Here is a 27,358-nt window from a genome sequence, read left to right on the forward strand (position 1 = left end):
AACATTGAGATTCTTACCCTGCTTGGTCAGTGTACCTCAAGCTCAGCATCCAACCGCTCATCGGGGGATTTATGAAACACAAAACAAAACCTCGCTTTGTGAAAGCAAATACGCCCTTGCTACCCAGGTTTTTGAAATGGGAATGAGATTTTTATTAATTAATTTTTTACTAACACAGCAGCGCCACCAGCACAGCAGCGGCCCCAGCACAACCTCTCTACATCTGGCGGATTCCCGGTGACCCTCGCACTGGTAGGCTAAAGAATGACCTTAAAGCCCTAGTGTATGACAGAAGCCCTTCAGGGAGTCCATGGAAAGGGACATTATGGTTCAGGTGAAGAAGCTCAGATGATTGTGCCGATACGGACTGATGCCGAAAGCCATGGACCAATGGAGTACTGGGTACATTTACCACACAGCGCCAGAGAGGCACTCAAAAACCCTTGAATCCTAACACTCACCTTTTGGTACAGAAAGCATTTTCCTGTCAATGTTGTCTGGGAGTCTCTTCTCTCTCTCAGAATCTTCATTTTTCAACCTATTTAAAATTTGCTCCAGCGTTTGAACTATTTCGGCAAATGAAGGCCGGCGTTGAGGGTCCATCTAGAAGAAGACAACAGCGTTATTTACTGGCACGCAAAGTGCACATTAATCTCTCCCTGCAAGGATTTTGCAAAGAGAATGGGTAGGCAGGAAGCTTACAAGCACTGGAGTTTGCCAAAAAGAAAGGAGCCCTGAAAAAAATTGTGTTCAATGAATGAAAGTAAGACCTGCACAAACATGTGATGCACCTATCGGTATCCGAATCTTCTCGCTAACTACAGAAAACCACAGCATATGAGAAGCTTATTAACTCTTATGCAAATGTATCTCAAATCACACTTAAAGCTATGTCACTTAAATGATAAATCACATACAGGATATATACCATGAGCTATCTTTGAATGATAACCCCAAAAAGATTAGTAAAACTCGGGCATTAACTGAATCCGAACCCAAAAGTATGGTGGACTAGCCGTTGGTTCAGCAGTGTCTAAGTCCACTTCAGAGACTTGCGTGCTATCATTAGGTCAGCTCTGCAGGACTATGCTGGCTGCACCAAAGCCTTATAGAGAAAAGGAAACAATGACCTCGAACATAAAGTTGTGAATGATATTCCGTCCAAGTCCTCCCAAGAGCAAGCCCATCTTTCAACTCAAATTAGGACTTCTGTTTTGCAGCTTACAAACATTACAAAGCAGAAATGTTGTGTTTGACATTTGTTAAGACTTTGAGCCTCAAGTTAATGCAATAAATATCAGTGCAGTCCTTAATAACAAGACCTGTGGAGACCTTGTGGAGAAGTGTGGCTCAATGGTTAGAGCGGCAGACCCTGATGCAGAGGTCTAGCCCGGGACCAGGGTTCAATCCCCCGCCTCGGCGGGTCTTGGGCTCAAAATTGCACGGACCTGATAATTCTCGCCTCGGTGCCTATTCCAATCATGGAGTCTCACTCTGCAACTCTGGGCAATAGCTTGCTTAATCTTCACAATGGCCCCCACAACGCTAAGGATGCCTGGCCTCCACCTTGGGGGTGTCCAGGAGTGGACGCCTCACAGGGAAAGCCAGGATGGGTTCCACAGCGGTATTCGTACAAGCGCCTTGAGACCCTTGCGGGTGAGTAGTGCGCTATACAAGTATCAATTTATTTATTATTATTATTTATTACCTGTGTCTTAATGGGCTTGACTGAGGACAACAATTCTCAATTCAATGGGTGGGCTGCATATGCTGGACCATATTGCGACTCTCAAACCCACAGCTAACAATCTTTAAGTACTTTCTGCATCCAGGCACAATATGGAATTAACTTTTACCAAACAAAATGAGTAGATGAGGATATTTTTTAAGTGGAAGCAGCTGCAGCACCAGGGACATCTAGGCACTAGAGGGAACACTGACAGAAGTGAACAGCGTAATGTGTGAACTGTTACCCACTTCTAAAGAGCAGGTGTTCAGCTTCTTTTGAAAGAAAGAACGTGGAAAGGAGCATTTCTAGGTGAAACTGGTTCTACATTACAGCTGCAAGTAATGTTAAAGAAAAGTTCAACGTACATGCAGGGCAACAGCATTTGAACCAGTTGGAAATGTGCATAGGACCCGTCCTGTGAAAGACTCTATAACTTCTAGCAAGAGCCTTAAAAGGAATTCTGTCTTTGATCAAGAGTCAGTGGAGAGTTTAAGAGCTTGGCCGCAGATAGTCTTCAAGGGAATTTTGAGAATGAGTTTTGCGGTTTGGTTCTCAATTAGCTGAAGCCGATGAACAGGTCCCTCAGAGAAGACTATGTACATGGAATTGGTGTAGTCAAGACCGGTGGTAGTAATAGCATGTATGATGGTTTTCAAAAGAAGATGTTTCAGAATTTTCTCATGGCTCATAAAAGGCAAAAACAAAAGGTGGAAACTGAGGTGATCTAATTTCAAAAAGACAAATAGGACTCCTAGGTTTCCCGAGCGCTGCTGCTCACCAAGAGAGGCACCAGATCGAACTAGAGAAACCAAAGATATAATCCCCACTTCATGAGTTGAACTCAAAGCAACTGTTCTTCATCCATGCTGCCACAGCTGCCATACAGGCCTCATAGGAACTGAATACCCAAGAAGAATGGATTCAATTGACAACAGCAACTTTGTCTCAACTGCAAATGAAAGTTATCTTAGCCTGAAGCACTTCACCAAGTCCGCTAGCGGGGCCATGTATATGTTGAAGAGAACTGGGCTAAGAGAGCACCCCAAAGGCTAGTTTTACTGCAACTTAAGAGCGGGTGGCAAGACTGATGGCAGGCAGTCAGTGAGGAATGAATTAACCCTACTGACAGCCAGTTGGTAAATGCCCAGCTCCTTAAGGCTGTGCAGCAGCACCGGGTGGGAGGCAATACTGAAAGGAGCACGAGCACAGCTATCCCACCCTGGTGTGCTCTGTGACTGCAAGTTGGGCAGGAAATCTGGTTGTTGACTATTTGTTCCAGCATTTTTTTAAACTGAACGTATTCGGGAAATGGGTCTAAAATTGCTAAGGATTGCAGGATCAGCTTATGGCTGCTTTAAAAGTGGTCAAACTTGAGCCGGTTCCAGGTCAGGGGTAATGTAGTAGTGAACAGAGTTACTGAAAAGTTTAAAATAGAGTTAACCATATTAATGGCCAATTAATAATGCAGGGAAGGACAAGTATCAGTGGGTGAGGGTTATTTACAAGAAAGTAGTGCTTGTTCTGATTTTGCAAAAGATTTCTTTGAATTTGGCGAGCGATGTGTCAGCAGCTAAGCACAAATTAGAAAGAAAATAGGGACTTGAGCAATAGGAGAAAAACCTTTCTGAATGCAAATCATTTCATCTTTTGGGAAATACTGGAGAGGTTGTCACGTAGGGCTGCTGATGGGTATACAGAGATTTGGCAGACCTCTGGGGAGAGAAGGAAACTGTTGCTTACCCTGTAAGCATCTGTTTGTGGCATGTAGTGCTGTAGATTCAAATGTAAATGTAATGTAAATGTAGTATACTTGTAAAGCGCACAGCTGCCCCAGCAACGGGGCGTCCCGGCGCTGTATAACTCTGGGGAACCCGTCCTGGCTTTCCCTGTGGGATGGTCCCTTGCTGGGAGTCCCCAAGGTGGAGCCAGGCATCCCCGGAATTGGTGGGGCCGTTGTGGAGATTAGGCAAGCTAATGCCTAGAGTTGCCGAGTGCAACCCCTGATTAGAGTAAGCACCGAAGCGAGAATTATCGAGTCTGCTGACCAAGGTCCACGACCCTGCCGCGTCGGGAATTGAACCCTGGTCCCAGGCTGACATCTGCTCTCAGGCCTGGCGCCTCTAACCAGTGAGCCACACTACTCCTGTGCATACTCCTGCCATCTAGTGTTCAGACCGGATGTGTGCAAGCTGTTTTTCTTCAAAGAAGTCTTTCAAATCATGAGGTACCTCCTCTTACTGATAATGCGCATGGACATCAAGTCCATTGTTAGATTGTTTTTCCTGTATAGCGGGTGAGGATGGAATGTGAAGCGAAGTATAGAGAGATGTATATGCAGGAGAGGGGAAAAGAGGTAGTAAGAAACACTGCAAAGGCCATGGGTGTCTGGGGAGGAGGGTGGACGCATGTGAATCTACAAGTACTGTATGCTACAGTTTGTTCATAGGGAAAGTAACATTTTCTGTTCAAGGCATGTGTGGCTGTAGATGCATATGCTGTACATAGACTGTAAAGCAGCCCTCTCAGAAGTGGTGGGTTTTAGGACGAATGGGCAAAGTTCTATTAGCTTTAGCATAGCATGTTTGGATGCATTTCATGATCCATCTTGCAATGCCTGATTTAAACAGAGCCTTCCCTTTATGGGGTGTTTGAGAAAGCACCGATGTTAAGTGCCCCTAAATAATTTAGTTCTTTGAATGTAGTACATGAGGATTCCTTTCATATCCAAAAGTATGAAGAGTCCGTTCCGCAACTGAGTCAGGTTGTGGGAAAAAAGGGAAGTTTAATGAACTGATTACAGTGAAACTGGGATACTATCTGAGAGGAATTTGGGGTTGGTGCGATGGATAACCCCAACCTATGAACTTGGAAAAAAAGTTATTCTCAGGTCAATACCTCTAGCTCACGGACACGCCTGTGTGAAGTGATACCAACTAGAAATGCCACCTTCCAAGAAAGGTACTGAAGGGGACAGGAGTTGAGGGCTCAAACAGAGGACTCATGAGTCTCAACAGTACAACGTCAAGATTTCATATTGGGACAGGTGGGACCAGAGAGAGAATGACCCTTTTGAGCCCTTCCATTAAAGCTTTAATGACTGGTATCCTGAAGAGAGGGATGGGTTCTATTCTGAAGGTAGGTGGCCACAGCAGCCAGGTGTCGTTGTTTGGAGGTGAAGGCTAGGCCTAAAATCTGCAAATGTAGCAAATAGTAGACAATGTCCTGCACTGTGGCCTTTAAGGGATCAATATGCTTTGAGTGACAATAGTATACACACCTCAACTACTTAGCTGCATTGCATGCCTGGGTGGTAGGTCTGAATACTTCGAGAAAGCTCATGCATTCAGGTGTAAGATTAAGGTACCAAATTCTATTACCTCAGGAGCCAGATTGCAAGGTTGATAGACCTGAGGTTGGGTGCCTGATTTCTCCGCGGTTCTGCACGAGAAGGCCTTACCAAAAGGAGGACGCCATTCAGGGCAAAGGGTACCAATCAACAATAATTTTAACAAGATTCCCCTTAGGGTGAACACTCAAAACTCAAATCTTACCACACAATCAAGCTACATTCAAAGCCACTTACTCACCATAAACGTGAACCACAGAGCTTGAGAAAAATACATATGATTTTATTAATGCATATATAAACACTGCATTTGGATTGTGGGTGTGGGAACCTGGAGGCAATGTTTGGGCATTTGCCTTTCTCTGCTGTGGCGGAAAGGTCCATCTCTGGAAAGCCCCAGGGCTGGAGGTACTGGCAGAGGACTAATGGGTGGAGTTCTCACTTGTGTACCTGTTGTTACCTCCTGCTGAGGTGGGTCAGCAAAGCCGTAGTCCTTTCCTGGAAGATACTCTACCAACAGATGGATTTTGTGGTGGGGAACATATCCCCAAATGCTCTGGGATAACAGAGTTGGGGGGACCGTCCTCAGCCCTGTTTTCGAAGGTAACACACTGCTGTTATTTTGTTCATATGAACAAGAATGACCTTGTGCATCAAGTGAGGTAGGAGAGACTTAAACACTGGGTGAATGGCTAGACGTTCCAGATAACTTATGTGGAGGCCTGGGTGTTTGGGCTCCCATTTGCCCTTAAGAGTCAGATACTGCAAGTGCGCACCTCACCCTGTAAGGGAGGCATCCGTTATGAAGGTCCTCCCTGAACTGGGTCTAGAGAAGGTGCATCAGAAGGTGTTCCACCACTGCAGAGAGTGGCGGCCAATCAACACTAGATCATCCCAATGAACCCCCGCTAAAGACCATTGAGGTGCTAGGCACTCCTGCAATGGATGCACATGTAGTCTGGCATGGCATGGCTATAGTAATGCAGGAGGCCATCATGCCAAGAAGGCGCATTACTGTCCTGACTGAGACCAGACGGTCTGGTAGGAAAAGAGGGATTAATGCTTGAAAGGACTGGATCCTGGCTGGGTTTGGCTAGGCCATGCCAACCTCCGAATTGAGACCTACGCCTAGGAATGGTTGGATTTGCAGGGGTTGAAGGTGGGAGTTGGTGGTCTTGATGGTAAACCCTAGGTCGTGTAGGAGAGTTTTGATAATCTGAGTTTTTCCGCTGCATTACTGGCGGCATTTTTCATCAGCCAATCATCCAGGTAGAGGAAGACATGAATGTCCTGTCTGCACAAATGAGCATCTACCACTGCAAGACACTTGGTTAACACATGGGTGCAGTAGTGACCACAAAAGGGAGCACTTTGAACTGGTAATGGTTTCAGCGGACCACAAACCTGAGATATTGCGATGAGCCGGGTGTACTAGTATATGAAAATAGACTTCTTCAGGTCGAGAGCAGTCATGAAGTCGTCTTTTTGCAGAAGTGGAATAACATCTTGAAGACTAACCATATGGAAGTGTTCAGAGAGAATGTATTAGTTGAGAGGCCGGCGGTCCACAATGGAGGGAATTGTCCTTTTTGGGACTTAGTTAGTATACTCCCCTGCCCAGGTAAAGTTAGGGGAGGAGTTCTATAGCCCCTTAAGAAGTAGTGCTTTGACCTCTGTCCTGTGTAGCCTCTGGTGTTCTGTGGAGTGTTTGTATTGGCGATGTAGAATGGTGGGAGCTGTAGAAATAAGGCCCAGGCAATAACCTGGTCTGATAATGTCCAACACCACCTGGTCCATCAAATGAGGAAGAACTGTTGAAGACTCCCCCACAAAGGTGTTGTGTAATCCAGGGAGGGGAGCCAAGGCATGGGGGGAGATAAGTCAGGGTTTGATGGTGGCTGCAGCACCTTTGGGAGAGCCAACTTTACAAAAGCCGCCTTTTGAATTGCTTCCTCTGGTGAATGTCCTGAAGTAGCCTCTGCAAGAGGGCTGCTGGGCCTGTAAACATAGGTAGAATGTTGAGGCTTCGGAGTAAGTAGTCTCTGAGCCTCCACAGAATGGTGTGCGAAGAAAGGGGCCGTGAGGTGCAGCTGTTTGAAGTGCACTCATAGCCTTTACCGTCTATCATTTTTGAATTTCCCTAAAGTTTGGTCTACCTGCAGATCAAATAGATGCAGACCATCACAAGGAATGTGAAGGAGATTTAGTTGGACCTCCGGCTTGAAGCTGGAAATATATGGAGCCGGGCATACCTGCGCAGGAGCAGCCTTGAGTACACACCTCTGCCGACTGTCTGCGGCATCAAACCCACAGCGACAGTGGCATTAGAGATCTGTGTCCCCATAGACAATCTCATAACCCCTTTTCCTGTGTATCCATGGGAGATGCTGGAGGTGCTCCTCCATTTCATCCCAGTGGGCACAATCGTATCTAGAGAGTAGCCCAATGGAGTTAGCAATGTCCCAAAGATTGGCTGATTGTGCAGCCACCCTCTTACCCGCAGCGCCTATACGCTTACTCTCCTTTTCCATCACCAGGAGCATGAGAATTGGCTCGCCTACAGGCTGTAGCGATGAGGGAGTAAGGAGGGTGTTGTCCACTAATATAAATGGGGTTGGTACGGGAGGTCTTGTATTTTTTGTACATCCTGGGAGTTATGACACAGCGTGGACTTGTTCTTGAAAAAATGTCAGTAGTGTGGCAGAGCATGACTGAGCATGGGAAAAGTTTGGGTGGATCGGTCGGTGGAGGAGAGGGTTTCAAAGAGGAAATCCTTCTTCAAAAGCTGTGTGAAGACCCACCTTGTCGAAGCAGGCTGCCCCCAATAAGTTCAGGACAGGATGTGTAATTGTCCAGTGGAGAGAGGCGGACAGAGTGTAAGTTGGAGTCTGTATCCCCCGTGAATTTTTGCCATAGGAATCCCATGTTGACCAGCGGAGAAGTGTTGACCAGCTGTATCACAAGGAGGTGACCCTTAAGGTGTAATGTCAAGTGGATCCCCTGAAGAAGTAGGCGGAGAAGCTGAAGATTGAGGCAGAGGGTGGGGGTGATGTATGTATGAGCTGTAAGGGGCTAGTACCCTTGCCCGCCTTCTTGTGCTACTTTAGTAGGGTTGGAATGTACAAGGCCTCCTCGAAGGATAGCGGACATTTAGAGGGTTGAGCACTGCATACTCCGAAGGGCGGGTGAGGATCCAGCCCGCTTGGGGATGAATGACCAATTGTGTCTGCTGAGCATTTATCTCCTCCTATAGTTTGTGAATAATCAGTTCCGCGGTGCAGGAGCTGATTTCAGTCTTGCTGGTTAACGCCAAGGGTTTCAGCTCCAAAGGCAGATTTGATTTCTGTGCTGATGGTTTGGTCAGCACCAAGGTGGAAAGGGTAGGCGCCAAGGTGGAAAGAATCGGCGCCGAAGGTTGAGCCGGATAGGTCGGCACAGAAGGTCGAACCAGTCTCACTGATTTTCTCGGTGCGAAGCTGGAGTAAGCGGCACCTTCGAAGAGGACTGTCAGTGCCGACCATGGCCCGAAGGCAGTGGTGGCCCGGTGGCCTGTCTCTGGCATTCCAGAGTGACTGGATGCCACTTGGCAGAGGGCTGCTCTGCTTGAGAGCAGTGGCAAGGAGGTACCGTACTCCGTTCCTGCTCAGCTGGAAGAAAATTGTTGATTTCCAATTTGGAGCTGTTCTCTGGGCCAACCAGGTCTGGGTGTCGTCTCCACCCCTACATGACATCTCGAGACATCAAGCGCGACAGTCTAAGGGTCTTTTTAAACGGCAAGCATCGCAAACAGCCTCATTGTGCTCTGGCATGCAGAGTAGTGGAGATATGGAAGAAGGGCGCAAAAGGGTGTGGCCCTGGAGGTGGTCATGGTCGACCTAGTGAAGTCACAAGTGTCAACCTGAGAGGGAGAAAGTAAAATGTGATAAATTACAACACTGACGGAGGGAAGGAACAAGTGTGGACCTAAAAGAGCACTGCAACGGTGTAGAACCGGAGCATAGGTCCGAATGAGACAGCGGAAAGAAAAAAGAATCTAACAGGGTTGATGACCGTGCACATTACCAGCAAAAGGAGGAGTCATAATACCTCGTCACTCAAAAGACTTCTTTAAAGAAAAACAACTTGCACACATCCGGGCCCAACACTAGATGGCAAGAGTATGCTTAGAATGTCTATCTACAGCCACACATCAATCAGTCATTTGTTAAGCGCACTACATACCCACGAGGGTCTCAAGGCGGTAGGGGTGGGAGGTGGGGGCCGCTACTGATCAAACAGCCAGGTCTTTAGTATCCTCCTGAAGGTCAGCAGGTCTTAAGGTCTGTCGTAGGCTCAGTGGGAGGGTGTTCCATGTCTTGGCGGCGAGGTGGGAGAAGGATCTCCGGCCGGTGGTTGTTCTTCGGATGCGCGGGACAGTGGCGAGTGAGGTCGGCGGAGCGTAGCTGGCGGTTGGGGGTGTAGAAGGAGAGGCATCTGTTGAGGTAGGCTGGGCCGGTCTTGTGGAGTGCCTTGTGGAGTGCCTTGTGTGCGTGGATGAGGAGCCTGAAGGATATCCTCTTGTTGACGGGATGCCAGTGCAGGTTTCTCAGGTGGGGGGTGATGTGGTCGTGTCGTGGTACATCAAGGATCAGTCGTGCCGAGGCGTTTTGGATGCGTTTTAGTCGATTGATGAGCTTGGTCGGGGCTCCCGCGTAGAGGGTGTTTCCGTAGTCGAGTCTGCTGCTGACTAGGGCCTGGGTGACTGCCTTTCTTGTATCTGTCGGGATCCATCTGTAGATCTTGCAGGGCATGCGGAGGGTGTTGAAGCAGGAGGAGGAGACTGCGTTGACTTGCTTGGTCATTGAGAGCGTTGAGTCGAGGATGATTCCCAGGTTGCGTGCGTGGTTGGTGGGGGTCGGGGCTGCCCCCAGGAATCGTCTCAGGCTGACAGGTTGGAGCCGAGAATGAGGACCTCCGTCTTGTCAGAGTTCAGCTTCAGACGGATGATCCTCATCCAGTCGGCGACGGCCTTCATTCCTTCATGGAGGTTGGCTTTGGCAGTGATGGGGTCCTTGGTGAGGGAGAGGATCAGCTGAGTGTCGTCGGCGTAGGAGATTATGTTGAGGTTGTGCTGTCGGGCGACGTGTGCGAGCGGGGCCATGTAAATGTTGAACAGTGTCAGGCTGTTCGAGGATCCTTGGGGTACGCCGCTGCGAACGGGGCCATGTAAATGAGGAACAGTGTCGGGCTGAGGGAGGATACTTGGGGTACGCCGCAGATAATCTCGGAGGCTTCAGAAGGGAACAGGGGGAGGCGGACGCTCTGGGTTCTTCCGGAGAGGAAAGAGGTGGTCCGTTCCAGTGCCTTGTCTCGGATCCCTGCGGAATGGAGGCGTGCGCGTAATGTGCGGTGGCAGACGGTGTCGAAGGCGGCGGAGAGGTGTAGGAGGATGAGTGCTGCAGTCTCCCCGTTGTCGAGCAGGGTCCCGATGTCGTTGGTGGCGGCGATGAGGGCGGTCTCGGTGCTGTGGTTTCTGCGGAACCCTGACTGGGAAGGGTCCAGGATTCTGTTCTCTTCGAGGTATCGGGTAAGCTGTCTTAACGATTTTCTCGATGACCTTGGCCGGGAAGGGGAACAGAGAGATGGGTCGGAAGTTCTTGAGGTCTCTTGGGTCTGCCTTGGGTTTTTTGAGTACGGCATTGATCTCTGCGTGTTTCCAGCTCTCTGGGAAGGTCGCGGTCTCAAGGGAGAGATTGATGACGTTGCGTAGGTGGGGTGCAATGGAGCTGCTTGTTTTGTTGAAGACGTGGTGCGAGAATGGGTCTGACAGAGAGCCGGAGTGGATTGTGCTCATGTTCTTGATGGTGTCATCGACGCTCACGCTGGTCCAGGCTAGCAAGGGGACGTGGTCGATGGTGTGCGGAGGGTCTGTTGTGTTGCTGTCTGGGGCACTCTATGTGTTGAAGCTGTCGTGGAGGTCTGCTATCTTGCGGTGGAAGAAGGTGGCGAGGGAGTCGCACAGAGCTTGCGACGGCAGGATGTCGTTGGTGTTGGACCTGGTGTTGGAGAGTTCCTTCACGATGCTGAAGAGCTCCTTGCTGTCGTGTGCGTTGTTGTCGAGGCGGTCTTTGAAGGAGCTCCTCTTGGCCGCCCTGATGAGGTGGTGGTTGCGGATGGCGTCCTTGTGTGCTGCGTGGCTGTCCGGAGTTTGTTCACTGTGCCATTTCGTCTCTAGTTTCCGGCAGGCTTGCTTGGAATCTAGGAGTTCTGGGGTGAACCAACTGGCCCTCTTGCTGGTGTATCTGTAGGGGGGGGGGGTTTCTTCAGTGGGGCGAGGGTGTTGGCGCAGTCCCCTCGATCCAGCGTCTGAGGCTGTGGGCAGCGTCGTCTGTGTTGGAGGGTTCGGTGGGTGGGCTGAGAGCAAGGTTTGCGTGTAGTTGGTCTTCGGTGATTTTGCTCCTGCGGCGGCGGGGGATCTGTTGGGTGCGGTGGTGTGTGGTGGGTTTCTGGAAGGTGAAGTGGATGTAGCGGTGGTCGGTCGAGAGGAATTTCGGTGTTGTGGCTGACGGAGACGTGCGGGCTTGAGGAGAAGACGGGGTTGAGCGTGTGGCCGGCGGAGTGGGTGGGCGTTGTGACAAGCTGTCTCAGTCCGAGGTTGGTGAGGTTATCTATCAGGGTTGTGGAGTTGTTGTTGTTCTCAAGGTGAAAGTTCAGGTCTCCGAGGAGGATGTAGTCGGTGGAGGTCAGGGCGTGCGTGCTGATGAAGTCGGCGATGGAGTCGCTGAACCGAGGGCGGGGCCCGGGGGGGTCGGTAGACGAGGTTGCCTCCGAGGGTGGAGTTGGGGTCTGTGTGGATCTGGAAATGTATGCGTTTGGCGGTGCGGAGCGCGTCGTCAGTGCTAGTAGAGACCCTGATGCTTTTCTTGGAGACGATGGCGATTCCTTCTCAGACTCCGTTGGTGCGGTCTCTGCGGGTGATCTTGTAGCCGTCTGGGATGGCTATGGCGATGTCGGGTGCGGAGGAGTTGTTCAACCAGGTCTCTGTCAGGAAGGCGACGTCTGGGGAGGTTGCGTTGAGCAGGTCCCAGAGCTGGAAGGCTTGTTTGTGTGCGGAGCGGGTGTTCAGTAGTATGCATAGTAGGTGGTTGAGGTCTTTCTTGGCGGGTGGTTCATCGGCTCTGTGGCTGGTGTAGCTGCAGTTCCGGCAGGTGAAGGGACCGTGTGTGCGTTTCGGGGCAGCCTTGAAGCAGTTGTGGGCCCGTCCGGGGTTGAGAGCGTGCAGAGTGCTGGCGTCGTAGTGACGGTGGTCGTCCTGGCGGGGGCTTGGGGTTCTGGCGCTGGGCGCAGACAGGCTTGCCGCGCCCCAGTGGCACGACCGCGCAGCGGCCGGCATGTGTGGGGAGGTGGGAGTGAGGAGCAGCTGGGAGGCGGAGGCAGCGAATGGGCAGTCAGGGGGCGGAGCCGCAGGGGACGCAGCGGTGGGGGCGGTGAGGGGCGACGAAGGAAACAGAAGGCAAAAGGGCACAACAATTGAGGGGGCAACGAGTGGCAAAGAGGGCAAAAGGTCCAAGTAAGGGCAGAAAGGTCACAAAAAAAGGGGGAACCGAGTGGCACAGAAGGCAGAAATGTCACAGAAATGCAGGGCAGCTAAGCAACAGAAGGCAAAAACGGGCAGAGAGACACGTATGCCGCGAGGTGAGCAGAAGGGAAAACCAGGCAGAGAGACACAGGGGCAGTGAGGGGAGCAGAAGGAAAACACGGGGACGGCGAGAAGGAGAACGGGCACAGGCAGTGCTGTGCGGGGGGGGAGCGACATACCTGGAAGGGTCAAGGGGCGCTCTCCTCACCGCGCAGCGGCCGGCATATATGGGGAGGTGGGAGGGAGGTGCAGCTGGGAGGCGGGAGCAGCAAATGGGCAGTCAGGGGGGCGGGGCAGTCAGGGGGGCGGGGCCGCAGGGAACGCAGCGGCGAGGGGCGACAAAGGAAACAGAAAGCAAAAGGGCACAACAATTGAGGGGGAAACGAGTGGCACAGAGGCAGAAAGGTCCCAGGAAAGGGCAGATAAGGTCACAAAAAAGTGGGGAAATGAGTGGCACAGAGGCAGAAAGGGGAGAAAAGGTCACAAACAAAAAACGGGGGGAAACGAGTGGCATAGAGGCTGAAAGGTCCCAAGAAAGGGCAGAAAAGGTCACAAGAAACGGGGGGAAACGAGTGTCCCAAGAAAGGGCAGAAAGGTCAGAAAGAACGGGGGAAACGAGTGGCACAGAGGCACAAAGGTCACAAGAAAGGGCAGAAAGGTCACAAAAAAACGGGGGAAACGAGTGGCACAGAGGGCAAAAGGTCACAAAAAACGTGGGAAACTAGTGGCACAGAAGGCAGAAAGGTCACAGAAATGCAGGGGCAGCTAAGCAACGCAAGGCAAAAACAGGCAGAGACACACGGGGCCACGAGGGGAGCAGAAGGAAAAACCAGGCAGAGAGACATGGGGGCAGCAAGGGGAGCAGAAAAGAAACCGGGCAGAGAGACATGGGGCAGCGAGGGAGAGAACGGGCACATGCCTCGAACAAGAATTTACGATGGTTCCTCAAGGGTAATTTTAGCCATGTTGATTCGCCTTTCATGGAGTTCTGGATGGGCTGTTTTAATAAGCTTATGGCATTTTTTGGAGTCTCTTCATTAAACACACATCCTTTAGAATGCCTATTTGAAAACTGACAACTCATGTGTCGCTAGTATGTTATTGCAAATTAAATCAGACTCTCCCAATGCCCTTTCTTACCTTGCCATTCCTATTTTACATCCTCTGATTTGCAAAATAAACTTCAATCAGGAGCAGTGCATGTAAGATCCCTTTGTTATAGAAAGTCAGGGTGTACCTTGTTGCAGTAGTTTTCGTCCTCTTTCGTTTTTAAATATGTGTGCAGATTTCTGAAAGATTTGTTTATATTCAACAGACTAAACCCACTGTGTCAAACTCACTAGTGGGCGATGGACAACTTGGGTTTCGCCTCCAGCATGATACTTAACTGGCATTGCTTGCCAAAGGATCAAGGTGGCTCTGCTACCCTTATGTTTTAGAGCGCTCTGCAGATTTGACATTGTTTGTCACAGAAAACGTACTAAACAGACTCGGTGGAATGGGAATGGACAAGCAGGTCTTATCGTAGTTTCAATTCATTTTGACTGATCGCAGTTGATCCGTTTTTATGTCCCCCTCTCACCAACTGCAATGTGGAGTCTCACAGGGCCCATTGTTCAGCCCTACTCTATTTCATCTATTTGTGCACTACCAGCACTAATGAAAAGCTACAATCGTTCATGTGTGTGCTACGCTGATGATACCCAAAGCATCCTAAGATTGCAATGTGAGGGATCAATGGCAGCATTTCAGTTTCATGTGCGACTGAGGTGGTTACTGACTAAATGTCTTGCAGCTCGTTGGAAATTCACCAAAAGAAAACTAAGGAACTGATCTTGTGCACTTCTTCTCCACCAGAATGGTGGTGAAGTACCTGGGGATCCTAGTTAAAACTGAAAAATGCCGGAATTGTTCTTGATTGCAATTGGATTTGTTTTTAAAACTAAAGCTGCTAAAAAGGCTCTTTTTATTACCTTCCTCAATCTGTTCCTTTTACTACCAACAAACTATGACCCAGGCACAACTGGATTATTGTAATGAAATTTAATTGCATCTTCCTGCATTGAACAGCCTATGTCCCTTTGAATCTTCCTAGCGGTGTCTAGATCACATTACCAATTTACACTGGCTCCCATTGAAGAGAGTTCTTTTCAAGAGCCTGTATTTTATTCAAGGCTCTCTGCAATCTTCGCTCCACATTTACTCATTGGCTATTCCAGCCTTAATGTTCACCTAGACTTTTACACTTTTCCTAGGCCTATCTTCCACAAATTCCTAAAATCAGCAAAGTACAACAGGGGGTGCTCTTCCTTTGCTTGTTGCCGTCTGGAGCCTGGAATAAGCTTGAGCTTTCCATTTGCTCTGAAACCACCTTCATGAGATTTAGAGAAAAATTAAAAACGTTGTTAATGCAGGCGTAATATTTCGGTCCTCTTTTAGTGATTGTGGTAATAGGTTTCACTCTGGTTCTCTACAGAACGCCTGTAGGGAACAGAGCGCTGTATTGAACTGATTACCACAACCATTCTGATGAATAAGTCTATCCGCAGATTCTGAACCTTATGACCATTCCTCCAGGCATCAAGACAGCAAGCATAAACTCAAAACAAGTACACTTGTATGCTGGTAAGAGGTGTTTTGAGGCTCCATGCGGATGTCAATATGCTCTGGAAGTGATGGGAGGGCCACATATAAACGTCACCCAGGAGCGCTGACGTAGACTCCTTTCTTTACATGCATTCAGACGTGTATCCATAACTTAGTCCTCCTGTCTTTGACCAGAATATTTTCTCCCCCAAAAATCTTTTCCAGTATGTAGGGGACAATATGTCAGGGTTTAAACCTTGTAGAGAATGTTGCAAACAAATGTCTGACAGGCCCCAGCTCCCCGCGAGGTACGACTGTGGTCGGGTCACAACTCGCAGGCCTGCAATACACCGATAAACCCAAAGGTCATATGGGATTGTGAGGTGAAACTAAGTCACCAAGTATCAGAGGTTTTGTGCTGTTACTGGTTGAAGTCAAAAGGAAGATCCCCTTTCTGCTCCTAAAGTAGTTCTCAGAGCAGATCCTTGAAGCAGTCAAAGTCTTTGGGTAAGTCAAAGAAGCACACGAAATCCAAGCGGGAACCAGCTTCTTCCTGTCACACTCAGAGAGAGAGCAGGAACATCAATGTGCCTCCTGGTATCGGGGAAGCGTGGCTCAATGGTTAGAGCGGCAGACCCTGATGCAGAGGTCTAGCCCGGGACCAGGGTTCAATTCCCGCCTCGGCGGGTCTTGGACTCAATCTCCCCGGACCTGATATTTCTCGCCTCGGTGCCTATTCTAATCATGGGCCCCACTCTGCAACTCTGGGCAATAGCTTGCTTAATCTCCACAACGGCCCCAACAACACTAGGATGCCTGTCTTCACCTTGGGGGTGCCCAGGAGTGGGCATTTCACATGGAAAAGCCAGAAAGGGTTCCACAGCGGTATGCGTACAAGCGCCTGAGATACTCCTTCGGGGTCGATTTGAGCGCTATACAAGTACTACTACATTTACATTTACATTTTTTACATCGCTACCCAACTCCTGAAAAACTTCGCTGTTTCCTGCTCCATCTGGCATGCCTTCGAGCACCAAGGTTTCACATAGGCCTCTCCTCTGGGTCCCACCGGCAGTCTGAGCAGTCTAACTCTGGAACCCACATCGGGTTACGCACTGGCTTCAGTGACAATCCTATGGGTCTCTGATGCCTTGCCCTTTCTACAGGGTAAAGCAGAATCTCCACATCAGCCCTTTGGGCAAGATTCTTACATTAAGCACTATGATGAGGGGGATGAATATGCCACTCAATAAGTTGAAAACAACTGCTATGCAGAACTACAGGATGCCAGTGCTCTGGACACTTCCCCAGACACTAGGCTCATCTTTCTCCCTGGTGCCTCTCCTGCAACGGTCATGAGGCAGGCTGCAGAGGTCCTTGACCCACAGCTGTCCACATTGGAGGTCAAAACTAACATCTTAGCAGACGTTCTTCGGCCTGGCCAGGCATCTACTGAAACGCTACTAGCATTTAAAGAGGGAGCAACTGATAACCAGCCTTAGGTGCTTGGGCAAAGCCATGCAATGTCTGCCTAGTTAATAGACATGTGTTTATCGGCACAAACACGCACTGATCAATCCAGATTTTTTTTTTAATACCCTAAAACAGAGGTCTTTAAACTGTGGGGCACACCCCACTTGGGTCCTGATGGCATTCCCAGAGGGGCGTGAATGCCTCAGTAAGCACTTGTAAATGAAGATGGCCTGGAAGAGTGACTTTTTCGCGTTTCCAGCCTCCTACATTTACATGAAATGATTGAAGTTAGGGTTGCCACCATCTATTCACGTTTTATGATTCTGCAAGTGCCCAGACATGGTACTACAAGTAGAACCTTAAATGAACTTGTCTGTATTCATTCTTCTCATGGCTTTTCGGTCTTTGTTTACTTTAATTATCAGTCATGGGTCATTAGGGCAGCTGTAGAATTCATTCCGGGTTAGACTTGCCTAAAAACAAAATATTTTATACGTTTTTTCATCTTCATGGCAACTGCATATGAAATAATGCAAACACATTCAATGACAAATAAATACAAGTTAAACTATTTGGTGGGAAATGCACTCTCTTGAATCATGAATTGGTGAATGCGATCAATGCAGATGTCTGTGAGCGCAGAGAGAGTCAGAGTTGAATCCTGCTAGGCGCTGTGCAGGATAGCGACTTGTGTGCTTATAGTGCTATGATGTCCCAGCAAGTAAAGCATGGTCAATATTCAAGTCATTATCTAAACATTGTATTACCCACAGTATAAGATAGGCTGCCAAACAATGATTTAGTGTATATTATATAACACTTGCTTTCCATTAATGCATATAATTCATAGATAAACGGACTGCACCCAGTGCAGACATTTTAATAAGCCCATTAAAAGGATACTTTCTAAAGCTCCTCATCCTTGCAATATCTCTCAAAAATAATAAATGTTTGAGATCATGATACTTTAAGAGACTCCTTAAATTAAAGCCCTTTACCACTGTCAGCACCCGCCTAGTACTCCAGGTGCCCATTAACAATTCAGGGATTTGTTGTTTTCAAACAAAATGCATAAGAGCAGTTTTTGCAAATGTAATAATACATTTATCCCCATACACCTGTCTAACTTCAACTTCTGTTTACACACAGATGTGAGAAACAGAACTAAATCCATAGTAGACCACGTCAAAGAGATGGCATAACGAAGGGAACGCTTTGTAGAGTCTTATCTTTTTGTTTACAAATCGACAGAGAAAGCTTGCTCAATTCCTCCGAGAGACATCCTTAAGAAGGTGTTGAGAAATGCAGTCTTATGTTTTTTAAAGTGCCATCACTACCATTATTGTATGGGTACCACTGCACCCCAATCAGGGAAATGCAGGTAGGAAAAAATGGGGTGATGAGCTATTTTCCTTGTTAGCATTGGGGCCAGAGTCCCTCTTGCTGCAGAGAGAACAGGTCCCAAGCAACAAGGGGTGAGATGAAGAGCTTTTTCCCTGTTTTATGACACAAAGTGGACTCATACCTAGGAGTGATGGTCTACTATTGTGGGCAAAGGAGTAGATATTATTAGTGCTTCACATTCACAAGGCATTCACTCTCATTAGTGATGCAGGTGCAGAGCCGCTAGGGCCCAGGAGTGTGAGGGTACTACTGTATCAAGTTTATGACCGTCTTACTTTACCATCAATGCATGGTAGATAGCGTTAGGGCTGAGAGCACCCTTGCGTCAAAGGCGGGCAACACAAGAGCTTTATTTCTCAAAAGGACAACCTGTTTCAAGGTCAAAGTGATGGGGAATGGGTAATAAAGGCAAGGATAGCCTGCTACTCAGGGCTGCATCTATCATTAGAGCAGAAGGGGATGTTGCACTGGGGTGCCGGGCTGTGAGGGGTTCATAAGACCCCAAATAGTGGGAGTAGTGTTTTTGTCTATTTCAGGGTTTAAAAATGTATTTTCTCATGTATAACTCCCCCATGTAGTATGGCTTATAACATACTGAAAACTGCAACGACTGGTTGTTGAAGTTGGGCTTGCCTCCAGCAGTCACAGACCAACTCCAGATGATATTGAACCTCCTAACACATAGGGGGTTCACCATCAACATGACAAAGTCACACTTGACTCCTCTGCAAACACTCCCCTTCATTGGAGCTATCGTATATGCGGTACTGTTTGCCTTCCGCCTCCCCAGAGTGCAAGACATTGAAGGCTATGATTCCGATGTTTTAATCCCTGTCCTGAATCTCAGCGAGGATGGCGTTGACTGCTGGGAGTCCTGGCCTCCTGCCAGTTCAACTTGCCAGATGGCACACACATGCCCAGCAGTGTGATCTGAATTCATCGCTGTGGCTCCAGATTGGGCGAGGAGGGTGTGGTATCCAGAACTCCTGGGCATGACATCTGTCCTCCAATCAAGCTGCTGCTTCTGAAGGATCTACTGTTGCAGCAAAAGGGAAGGGTCCTAAACACAGACTTCAGCACTCTGCACCTCCATGCGTGGAGACTGAACTGCAGCAGCAAGTCTCCTTTGATCATCCTCCCGAAGATGGTGAAATGATTCTAGCAGCTAGGTGTCCATCTAAAAGATCACTGTACATCGGACACTGGAACAAGTTTGTGGCTTGGTGCAACAAATGAATATAAGCGTGCATCAAATTTGAATGCAGGAATTCAAATTATTCCTTTCTTTTACCAGCACTGAAAGAAAGATGAAGGGGTAGTGAAGGCAAGCAGTCACAGGCCTCCCTGAAAGGGAGTAGCGCAGGAGAGTGGGATGGCCCAAGTGCTCAGAAATCAACAATTAACCAACAGACAGGATAACAATGTTCAGCCCAGTACTTATTGTTTAGAAAAAGCAAGCACTTTAATCTCACAACTGAACTAAATGCTACGCAAGTCAATTTATTGCAAGCACACACAGGGCTGTATCAATGGTTACATTCTTCAGAATGTGCTAAACTCTCCTACTCCAGTATCCTCTCTTCAACCGAGGTAAACCTAGAAGCCACAGCCCTCCTTATCTGGTGGCTGAGGCACGAATTAAGCATATGTGTAGATCATATCACTGTTACTTAAGCAGGGCTTAAAAGCTCTCTATCACTTTTTTGGTCCTCTGGTTTACTTTGAACAAAATGTCCCAAGTCCTCGTGCTCAACATGTACAGCGTCTCAGTCCTTTGCTTCAGTCGCAGGTGCGTGCACGATGTTCTTGCAAGTTTGGTGGCGAGACTGGCACAACCTATGCCTTCAGTATCCATGGTAGCCCCTTTATGGTGTTGATGTTGCAAGGAGAATGTACAACAACTGCAAAACAGTTGGACGGAATGCAGAACAATGTCATACATTCACCCCAGTACAGAGATCTGGGCCTAAATCCATCGTTTTTTTGCACTCCACACCACCCCAGTTCAGACATGGCCATATGCAAATCAGCCTTGACCCTGTGCCTCATGGGAACAGTCCAGCCTGAACTGCCAAGCCATGAGTCCCATGCTCTCCACACCACTGGAGTCAAGCTATCCAGGCTGATGACGGCTGATAGCCAGAAACCGGTCCTTGGATGCTTGATTCCGGTCCAGGAAAGACATGGCTTGGCAGTTCGGGCTGGACTGTTCCCATGAGGCACAGGGTCAAGGCTGATTTGCATATGGCCATGTCTGACCTGGGGTGGTGTGGAGTGCAAAAAAACAATGGATTTAGGCCCAAATCTCTGCAATGGGCTGAATGTATGACATTGTTCTGCATTCTGTCCATCAATTGTTGTTTTTGCATTTGTCACCCCGAGTGGGATGGGTATGCTCAGATGTGAGTCCCATGCTCTCCACACCACTGGAGTCAAGCTATCCAGGCTGATGACGGCTGATAGCCAGAAACCGGTCCTTGGATGCTTGATTCCGGTCCAGGAAAGACATGGCTTGGCAGTTCGGGCTGGACTGTTCCCATGAGGCACAGGGTCAAGGCTGATTTGCATATGGCCATCTCTGACATGGGGTGGTGTGTAGTGCAAAAAAACGATGGATTTAGGCCCAGATCTCTGTACTGGGGTGAATGTATGACATTGTTCTGCATTCTGTCCATCAATTGTTTTTGCATTTGTCACCCCGAGTGAGATGGGTATGCTCAGACGTGAGTCCCATGCTCTCCACACCACTGGAGTCAAGCTATCCAGGCTGATGACGGCTGATAGCCAGAAACCGGTCCTTGGATGCTTGATTCCGGTCCAGGAAAGACATGGCTTGGCAGTTCGGGCTGGACTGTTCCCATGAGGCACAGGGTCAAGGCTGATTTGCATATGGACATGTCTGACCTGGGGTGGTGTGGAGTGCAAAAAAACGATGGATTTAGGCCCAGATCTCTATACTGGGGTGAATATATGACATTGTTCTGCATTCTGTCCATCAATTATTGTTTTTGCAAGGAGAATGTACAACAGGAGGTCCTCCAAGGCTGATCAAGCACACTCAGTGGCAATGAGCGGTTACAGGTCACAGTACAGGTCCTTGACCTTGTATTGTGAGGGACATGCTTAAGCCTCACTAGATTAGCATGATGCCGGGGCCAAAATAAAATCAGGGTACCAGATTCACTTGCAGTTGGGCACTCAGGTCAGGAGTACCATCAGTTCACAAGGAATGGGACATTCTGGTCCCAAAAAAGCATCTATGTAGGTGGTGTTAATGGTGAATCCAGGTGGGACTGCGGAGGGGTAGCCAAGCCACTAGTGCTTTGCTAATAGAGATAACGCCCAGCATTGTAATATTCATTCCTATGTGGGACAAGTTGGAGGCCTTGAATGGTGTCACAGACTCAAATGTCCCCCATCCTCCGAAAACACGGAGGGACTGGAGAGTTCTCATTGTCCCCAGCATCTGTCTTTGTAATCATGCACTAAACAGTGGGCATGATCTAGCAGAAGATGGTTTCAGTTCAGAGGTTTGAGCCAATGGAGATTCAGATGCCACTTTGCCAAAACCATAGCAGGCACCGAGAAAGGACAAGGAGGCAGAGCCTGTAGCACAGGAGGCTCAAACTGGCGCTGTTGGCAGGACTAGCAGACTTCGGCAGGGGTCAGTAAATGGTCAGGAAGGGCCTTCGGGGGGGAAGTTTAACTGGAGGCCACAGTGGGTCCATAGGCCAGAAGGGGCATCAGGGGAGCTGGAGTTAACTTAAACATATGCAGCATAGCCTCTGTTAAGCTGAAGCTTGTTGCAGAGTCGACAAAGGCCCTGAGAACTCTAGGCACATCAGTTCAAAGTTTGGCACAGAAGACTGAGTCTGGAGCATATTGGCTGTTGAAGTGCTTCAAGTGCACTTCTTGTGTTTTAGAACATAGAGCCTGGCTTCTCTTTCCCTCACAGCCTTCTGTAACATCAATTGGACCACACACCATCAGGGGCATCCTAAATGGCAAGCACGTCTCACCCAGGGCCTGCCTAAATATGATCCAATCACCTACATCCTGATGGAACTTCATTGGCTTCTTTTGCAGGCCCACATCATCATCCGCATCATTTACAAAGCTATCACGACTAGCACCCCTGCTTATCTTGCAGACAAGCTCAACGTCTCAGCACACTTTCAACCAGGGCATCATCAAAATGCAGTCTAAGAAGTGTAAAATAGAGAAAAACAAGACAGAAGGCCTTTTCCATCTATGCACCTAGGATCTAAAATAATATCCCAGTATCCATCAGTACCGCCCCAACACTGCTACAATGAGGAAAAAGTTGTAGTCTCACCTCTTTCAAGAACACTAGTTCACAATGTATTAACCGCCCACAACCCAGCTTACTCTCCTCTTACCTGTTGAATTGGTGCTCGCCTTTGACTACGTACAGCACTTCACTGCTTTGTGGCTACGTATCTGCTAAAGAAATCCAAAATACATACATACCACGACTTGCAGTCTTGCTTAATCCTGAGGCACCCTAAGCACACATCATGTGGGTCCACCACAGACACTGACTTCCAACATGAGCAGCACAGTTTGAAACCTACTCTCTTTGAGGTCGCACCCCTACACACTGCTAAAGGTAAGACACTAAGAAGGTTGTGAAGAAACTGAACAGGTGGTTCCTTCTTTAGGTATGGGAAAGGAGAAATTTACGTCATTGCACAGGGGAGGTGCCTATATGCAGCTGCATTTTATCATCTCCAGAGGTGGGATGGAATCACAATGGAGTTTAATGGTCATACCCAGCATCACACAGGTGCTATTGCAAGAGATCCAGTCTGGTGCTTGGAGAGGCACTTAATATGAGGAATCTACAGCCAAAAGTTAAGTATTGGAGTGTAATGTTTGTGTGGGTGATGCAAAGAAAAATGTACTTTGTGTGTATGATCTTAGTCAATGACATATTTTGAACCTGCTTCCGATCACATTCAGAGACCACATCCATAATACTGTTCTATTTACAAGGCCCTATGTTTCACGTGCTCTTGCTATAACAAATGATTTCTGCCTGCAAAGGTTCCGTTGCTTCTTAGAGCTAGGTTCCTGTTATAACATACCTAAAATAGATTACATACAAATAAAATAAACATACTTATTACGATTAAGAACATATACTTACATTACAACAATTAAAGGTTAGCTGTAGAAAGTCCGGGGGGCAATCTCCCACCATGTGTTGAAAGCTATCATAGTCCAAACCAAAGTTCTGCAGATTGAAAGACAGGTTATCGTCAGAGGATGTTGGATATAATTCACAAATGGTAGCAACCACATTCATAACCACTCTGCTACTATGCTGGGCCTCACAAGGAATATGGTTTTCAGGCAGCTGCAGATTTGCTGTGGGGTCTGATTTAGACCTTGGCAGATAGGTGAGCCCGTCCAAAAGGTGATTGATATCCCATCCGCCGAATCCCTTAATATCCTACGGGATTTATATTTTGGCAGGCGGGATATCCGTCACCATTGCGACAGAATAACCCGTCCGCCAAGATCTAAATCATGCCTTTAGTCTTATACACTGTCGTTCCAGGAGTTGGTGCAGTGATTTCCAATCAGCTCCCATGTAACATTGCACCTGAAAAACCCTCCTATTATCCGTTCTCAAAGTAAATTTTCTTTTCTTCTGTTTTAATTGGTAAAGTATAAAGTTAATAAAAATATACACACTAGTAGCCAATATTCAAATTTTAAACATACAATTACAAAGTTCATCATACTGATATGAACTCATCATCATGCTATTGCTTGTGTTGTTGCACTAGTTTATAATGGGCAAAAAAACAACAACAAAAAAAAGCTAACATTTCCCAAATGTTAAACTTCATCTGAAACTTTGATGCAGCAGTTTAAATCTTCTTAAACCTTTTGGTCTAAATGTATGACAATATTTCAATGTAATATTCCATTAAAAATACGAAATGTTTTTCTAGGTTCCGCCTCAGCTGATTTTGATGTTTCTAATCATATTACTTTGTTGTATGATTTATTTATTGCTATAGCATTTAAAGTAATTTTGTCCTGTTGGAAAGATAACTCTCAATTAGCATTATTAACTTGGTGGAATTTTGTTTGCGATGAACACAGAATTGCTACGGTTTCTTCTCTTATTCTTCCTCAGAAAATTAAATCTGACCTACTTTGTCTACCCTTCACTTATCTTTCTACACATGCACCTGCATCTTAATTTCTTACTCTTTCCTAATTATTAACTCTGTATTCCTCTTTTTTCTCTTTCTTCCTTTTCTTCTTCTCCTATATATCTCTTCCTTTCCTTTTCTTTCTTTTTCCTCCATCTGTTTTCTTACCTCTTTTATATCTTCTCTTGAATTATTTGCTAATTTTTTCTCTTTAAATTAATCATTGTACTTTACTCATAATGTGTTCATTTAATATTATATGTTCTCTTTTTCTGAAAACTTAATAAAAATCATTTAACAAAAAAAAAATCTTCTTAAACCTGTAGTGTAATAAAACCTATCATACACTACTCCCTACATGGGTCTAAAAGGTTGATAGCACTGAAGACTTTTTGGCAGATAAATTGCGGCCTTTATCTCGAAAGTATTCCAGAATGTCATCCACCATGCTCTATCTTGATTGCATCTGGAATCGTGTATGGTTTTGCAATACCTAAATATTCAATATATAAAAATACTCATGGCAACAACACACGATGGCCAAGTCCGGAATAGTCATTTCAGGATTCATCGTTGTTTACAGAATTGTTAATATTATCTCAGAGCTGGTTAGCTCTTAGCATCTGCCAATGCAGTCCAAAATCCTTACAATCCGCTACAATTAGCAAACATATGAATATCCCCTACTTCATTTTTGTGCTTCCATTCAATCAAAAGTTAATGGTGCACAATATAACCTATTGATTACACTTAAATGTTGCGGTTTCGAATTTTCATTTCTCAAATCGTCATGGCATGTGTTAACAGAACATAGCACTGGTTCCTTTGAAAATTCTGTGTCCATGTCCAAGGCCCCTCTCTTGGAAAGAATTCCAGACCATAACCTAATATGGTCAGAATGAAATGATAAAGAATCCAAATAGTACCTACCTTCATTACCCACCCATCGGAATTTCAATAAATGGGTTTTATCAACGTGGATCTTGTCAGGATGAATATTATTCAGAAATTTCCCCAATTAGTAAAGACTTAAAAATACAGGTCATGGGTAGTAGTTTTTTTGGTAATTGTCAAATTGTGCTGACTTCTTTAGCGGCCCAAATATTACACAACTGTTCTTGAAAGATATTGCAAAGTGAGAATTCTCCCCTTACAGCGGTAGATCAAGAGAGTGGCAATTAACAGAACATGTTTAGCAAAGCTTTCCACAATAAAAGGGAGCATTGTGGGGTCTTAAATCTCACTCCCTGTTAGTAATCTGAATCATTAAATTTAAGAAAGTAGTCTTCAGCAGACTTGCCTAACTAAATCTTAAACTGGTGGGTATGTTACTTTCCGAACAAGGCCCCACCGTGATAATCTCTTACCCATCAAAAAGGTAAGGACCAAATTGAGGTTCCATTGGGGCTTAATAAATGGAGAAGGGGGAGACAGATGGGTAAGCCCCTTCAAAATATCTATACAAGAGGAGACCTAAAAAGTGATGGCTAATATGGCAGCCGAAGGAAAGCAGAAAGGCCAAAAGGTAGCCCTTCAGAGTGCCCAGAGTGGAGCACTGTTGGGCCAAGGAAAGAATATGAAGATGAACATTTGACCTAGAGGCAGACAAAGGGTCAACAGAACCTTCTGTACAGTATTTACCAACCCTTTGCCTTCAGCAGGTATTTACCAACTTCGTGGGGGGACGCCTGGCTGCCAGAATAACATCACAGTTTTTGGCAGGAAGGTCAAAAGCTGTCAACTGTCGCTGCACAATCTCCCTACAAAGAGGCAAAGAGTGGACAGGTTCAGGTGGAGAACACTCCTCTACTGCTGCAAAAAAAGATCCTCCCAAAGAGGCAGCCTGACCAGAAGATATATGCTAATTTGTAGAAGCTCAGGATACCAGACTCTCCTAGCCCAGTCAGGACCAACAAGAATGACTGGGGCCCGGTCGCACTCTGGGCAGGAGTGGTATGGGCGGAAAGGCGTACAGGAGGCCTGTGCTCCATTTGCGACAAAAAGCGTTGGCGAGCTTGAGCCGTCTTGGAAACGGCAAAGTGCAAAACTGCTGACATTGCGCATTCTCTTCTGAGGCGAACAGATCTAACCAAGGCTCTTGCCACTGCTGAAAGAGACCTTGCACCGCCTGTGGATGGAGACGCCACTCTTGATCCAAAAAATGGCGGCTGAGTTCATTCGCTATGGCTTTCAGAGAACCGGTCAGATGTTGCACCATCAGGGAAATGCCTTGTTGTTCTAGTCAAGTCCTTTTGACCGAGGCTCCACGACCCCACTCAGCCCAGTTTGTTGTAGTACCACATGGTGGTAGTGTTGTCTGAACACCTGAACTAGCCTTCTTTTGAGGGATGGTAAAAAGCCTTTCAGTGCCTACCGGATCGCCTGAAGCTCCAACAGGTTGATATGGAGCTTGGCTTCACCCGGAGACCAGAGTCCTCTTATCTCCACCTCTCCCAGATGGCCGCCCCATCCCAAAAGGGATGCATTTGTCACTACTTTTTAGATCACAGGAGGGGGAGGTGTTGTTCACAGTTCCCTTGATATCTGAACTAGGTCGGTGAGATTTCCCAGATTATGTGCCCATTGGAACTTTAGTTCCCACTGCAGAGCCTGCATGTGCCATCTGGCATGGTCCACTAGTAGGATGCAGGAGGCCAAACAGCCCCAGAATCACTCACCAAAATCCAGGATAGAGGTTGAAATATCGGCATCATAGCCTGAATATCCTGGGATCGTTGCGCAGGAGGATAAGCCCGAAACGGCACCATGTCCAGAACTGCCCCGATGACAGGGAGTGACTGAGAAGGAGTCAGTTGTGACTTCGGCACGTTGATAGTGGACCCCCGCGAATGCAGGAGGTTTTCCGCAGTCTGAGGTGGGAGACGACTGCTAGGGATGAGCCCACCTTCAACAGTCATCAAGAAAGGGGAAAGGCTGGGACCCCTGATCTCCGCAGATGGGCTGCGACCACCGCCATCACCTTGGTGAGCACCAGAAGGGCACTAGTGAGG

General features: G+C 47.4%; 1 protein-coding gene across 2 annotated transcripts in view; it reads right to left on the minus strand.

The window, feature by feature from the left end:
• TESK2 (testis associated actin remodelling kinase 2) overlaps window positions 1-27,358 on the minus strand; it is a 599,416-nt gene that overhangs the window by 17,231 nt on the left and 554,827 nt on the right. For both annotated transcript variants that reach the window (XM_078671787.1, XM_078671788.1), the window contains 2 exons: window positions 23,327-23,413; window positions 462-603 (listed from right to left, as the gene is read on the minus strand). In XM_078671787.1, the coding sequence (XP_078527913.1) occupies window positions 462-603; window positions 23,327-23,413 (229 nt within the window). The remainder of the gene's footprint in view (window positions 1-461; window positions 604-23,326; window positions 23,414-27,358) is intronic.

The sequence above is a fragment of the Lissotriton helveticus genome, chromosome 1_2 (assembly GCF_964261635.1).
Source record: "Lissotriton helveticus chromosome 1_2, aLisHel1.1, whole genome shotgun sequence".
NCBI classification, from domain to species: Eukaryota; Metazoa; Chordata; class Amphibia; order Caudata; family Salamandridae; genus Lissotriton; species Lissotriton helveticus.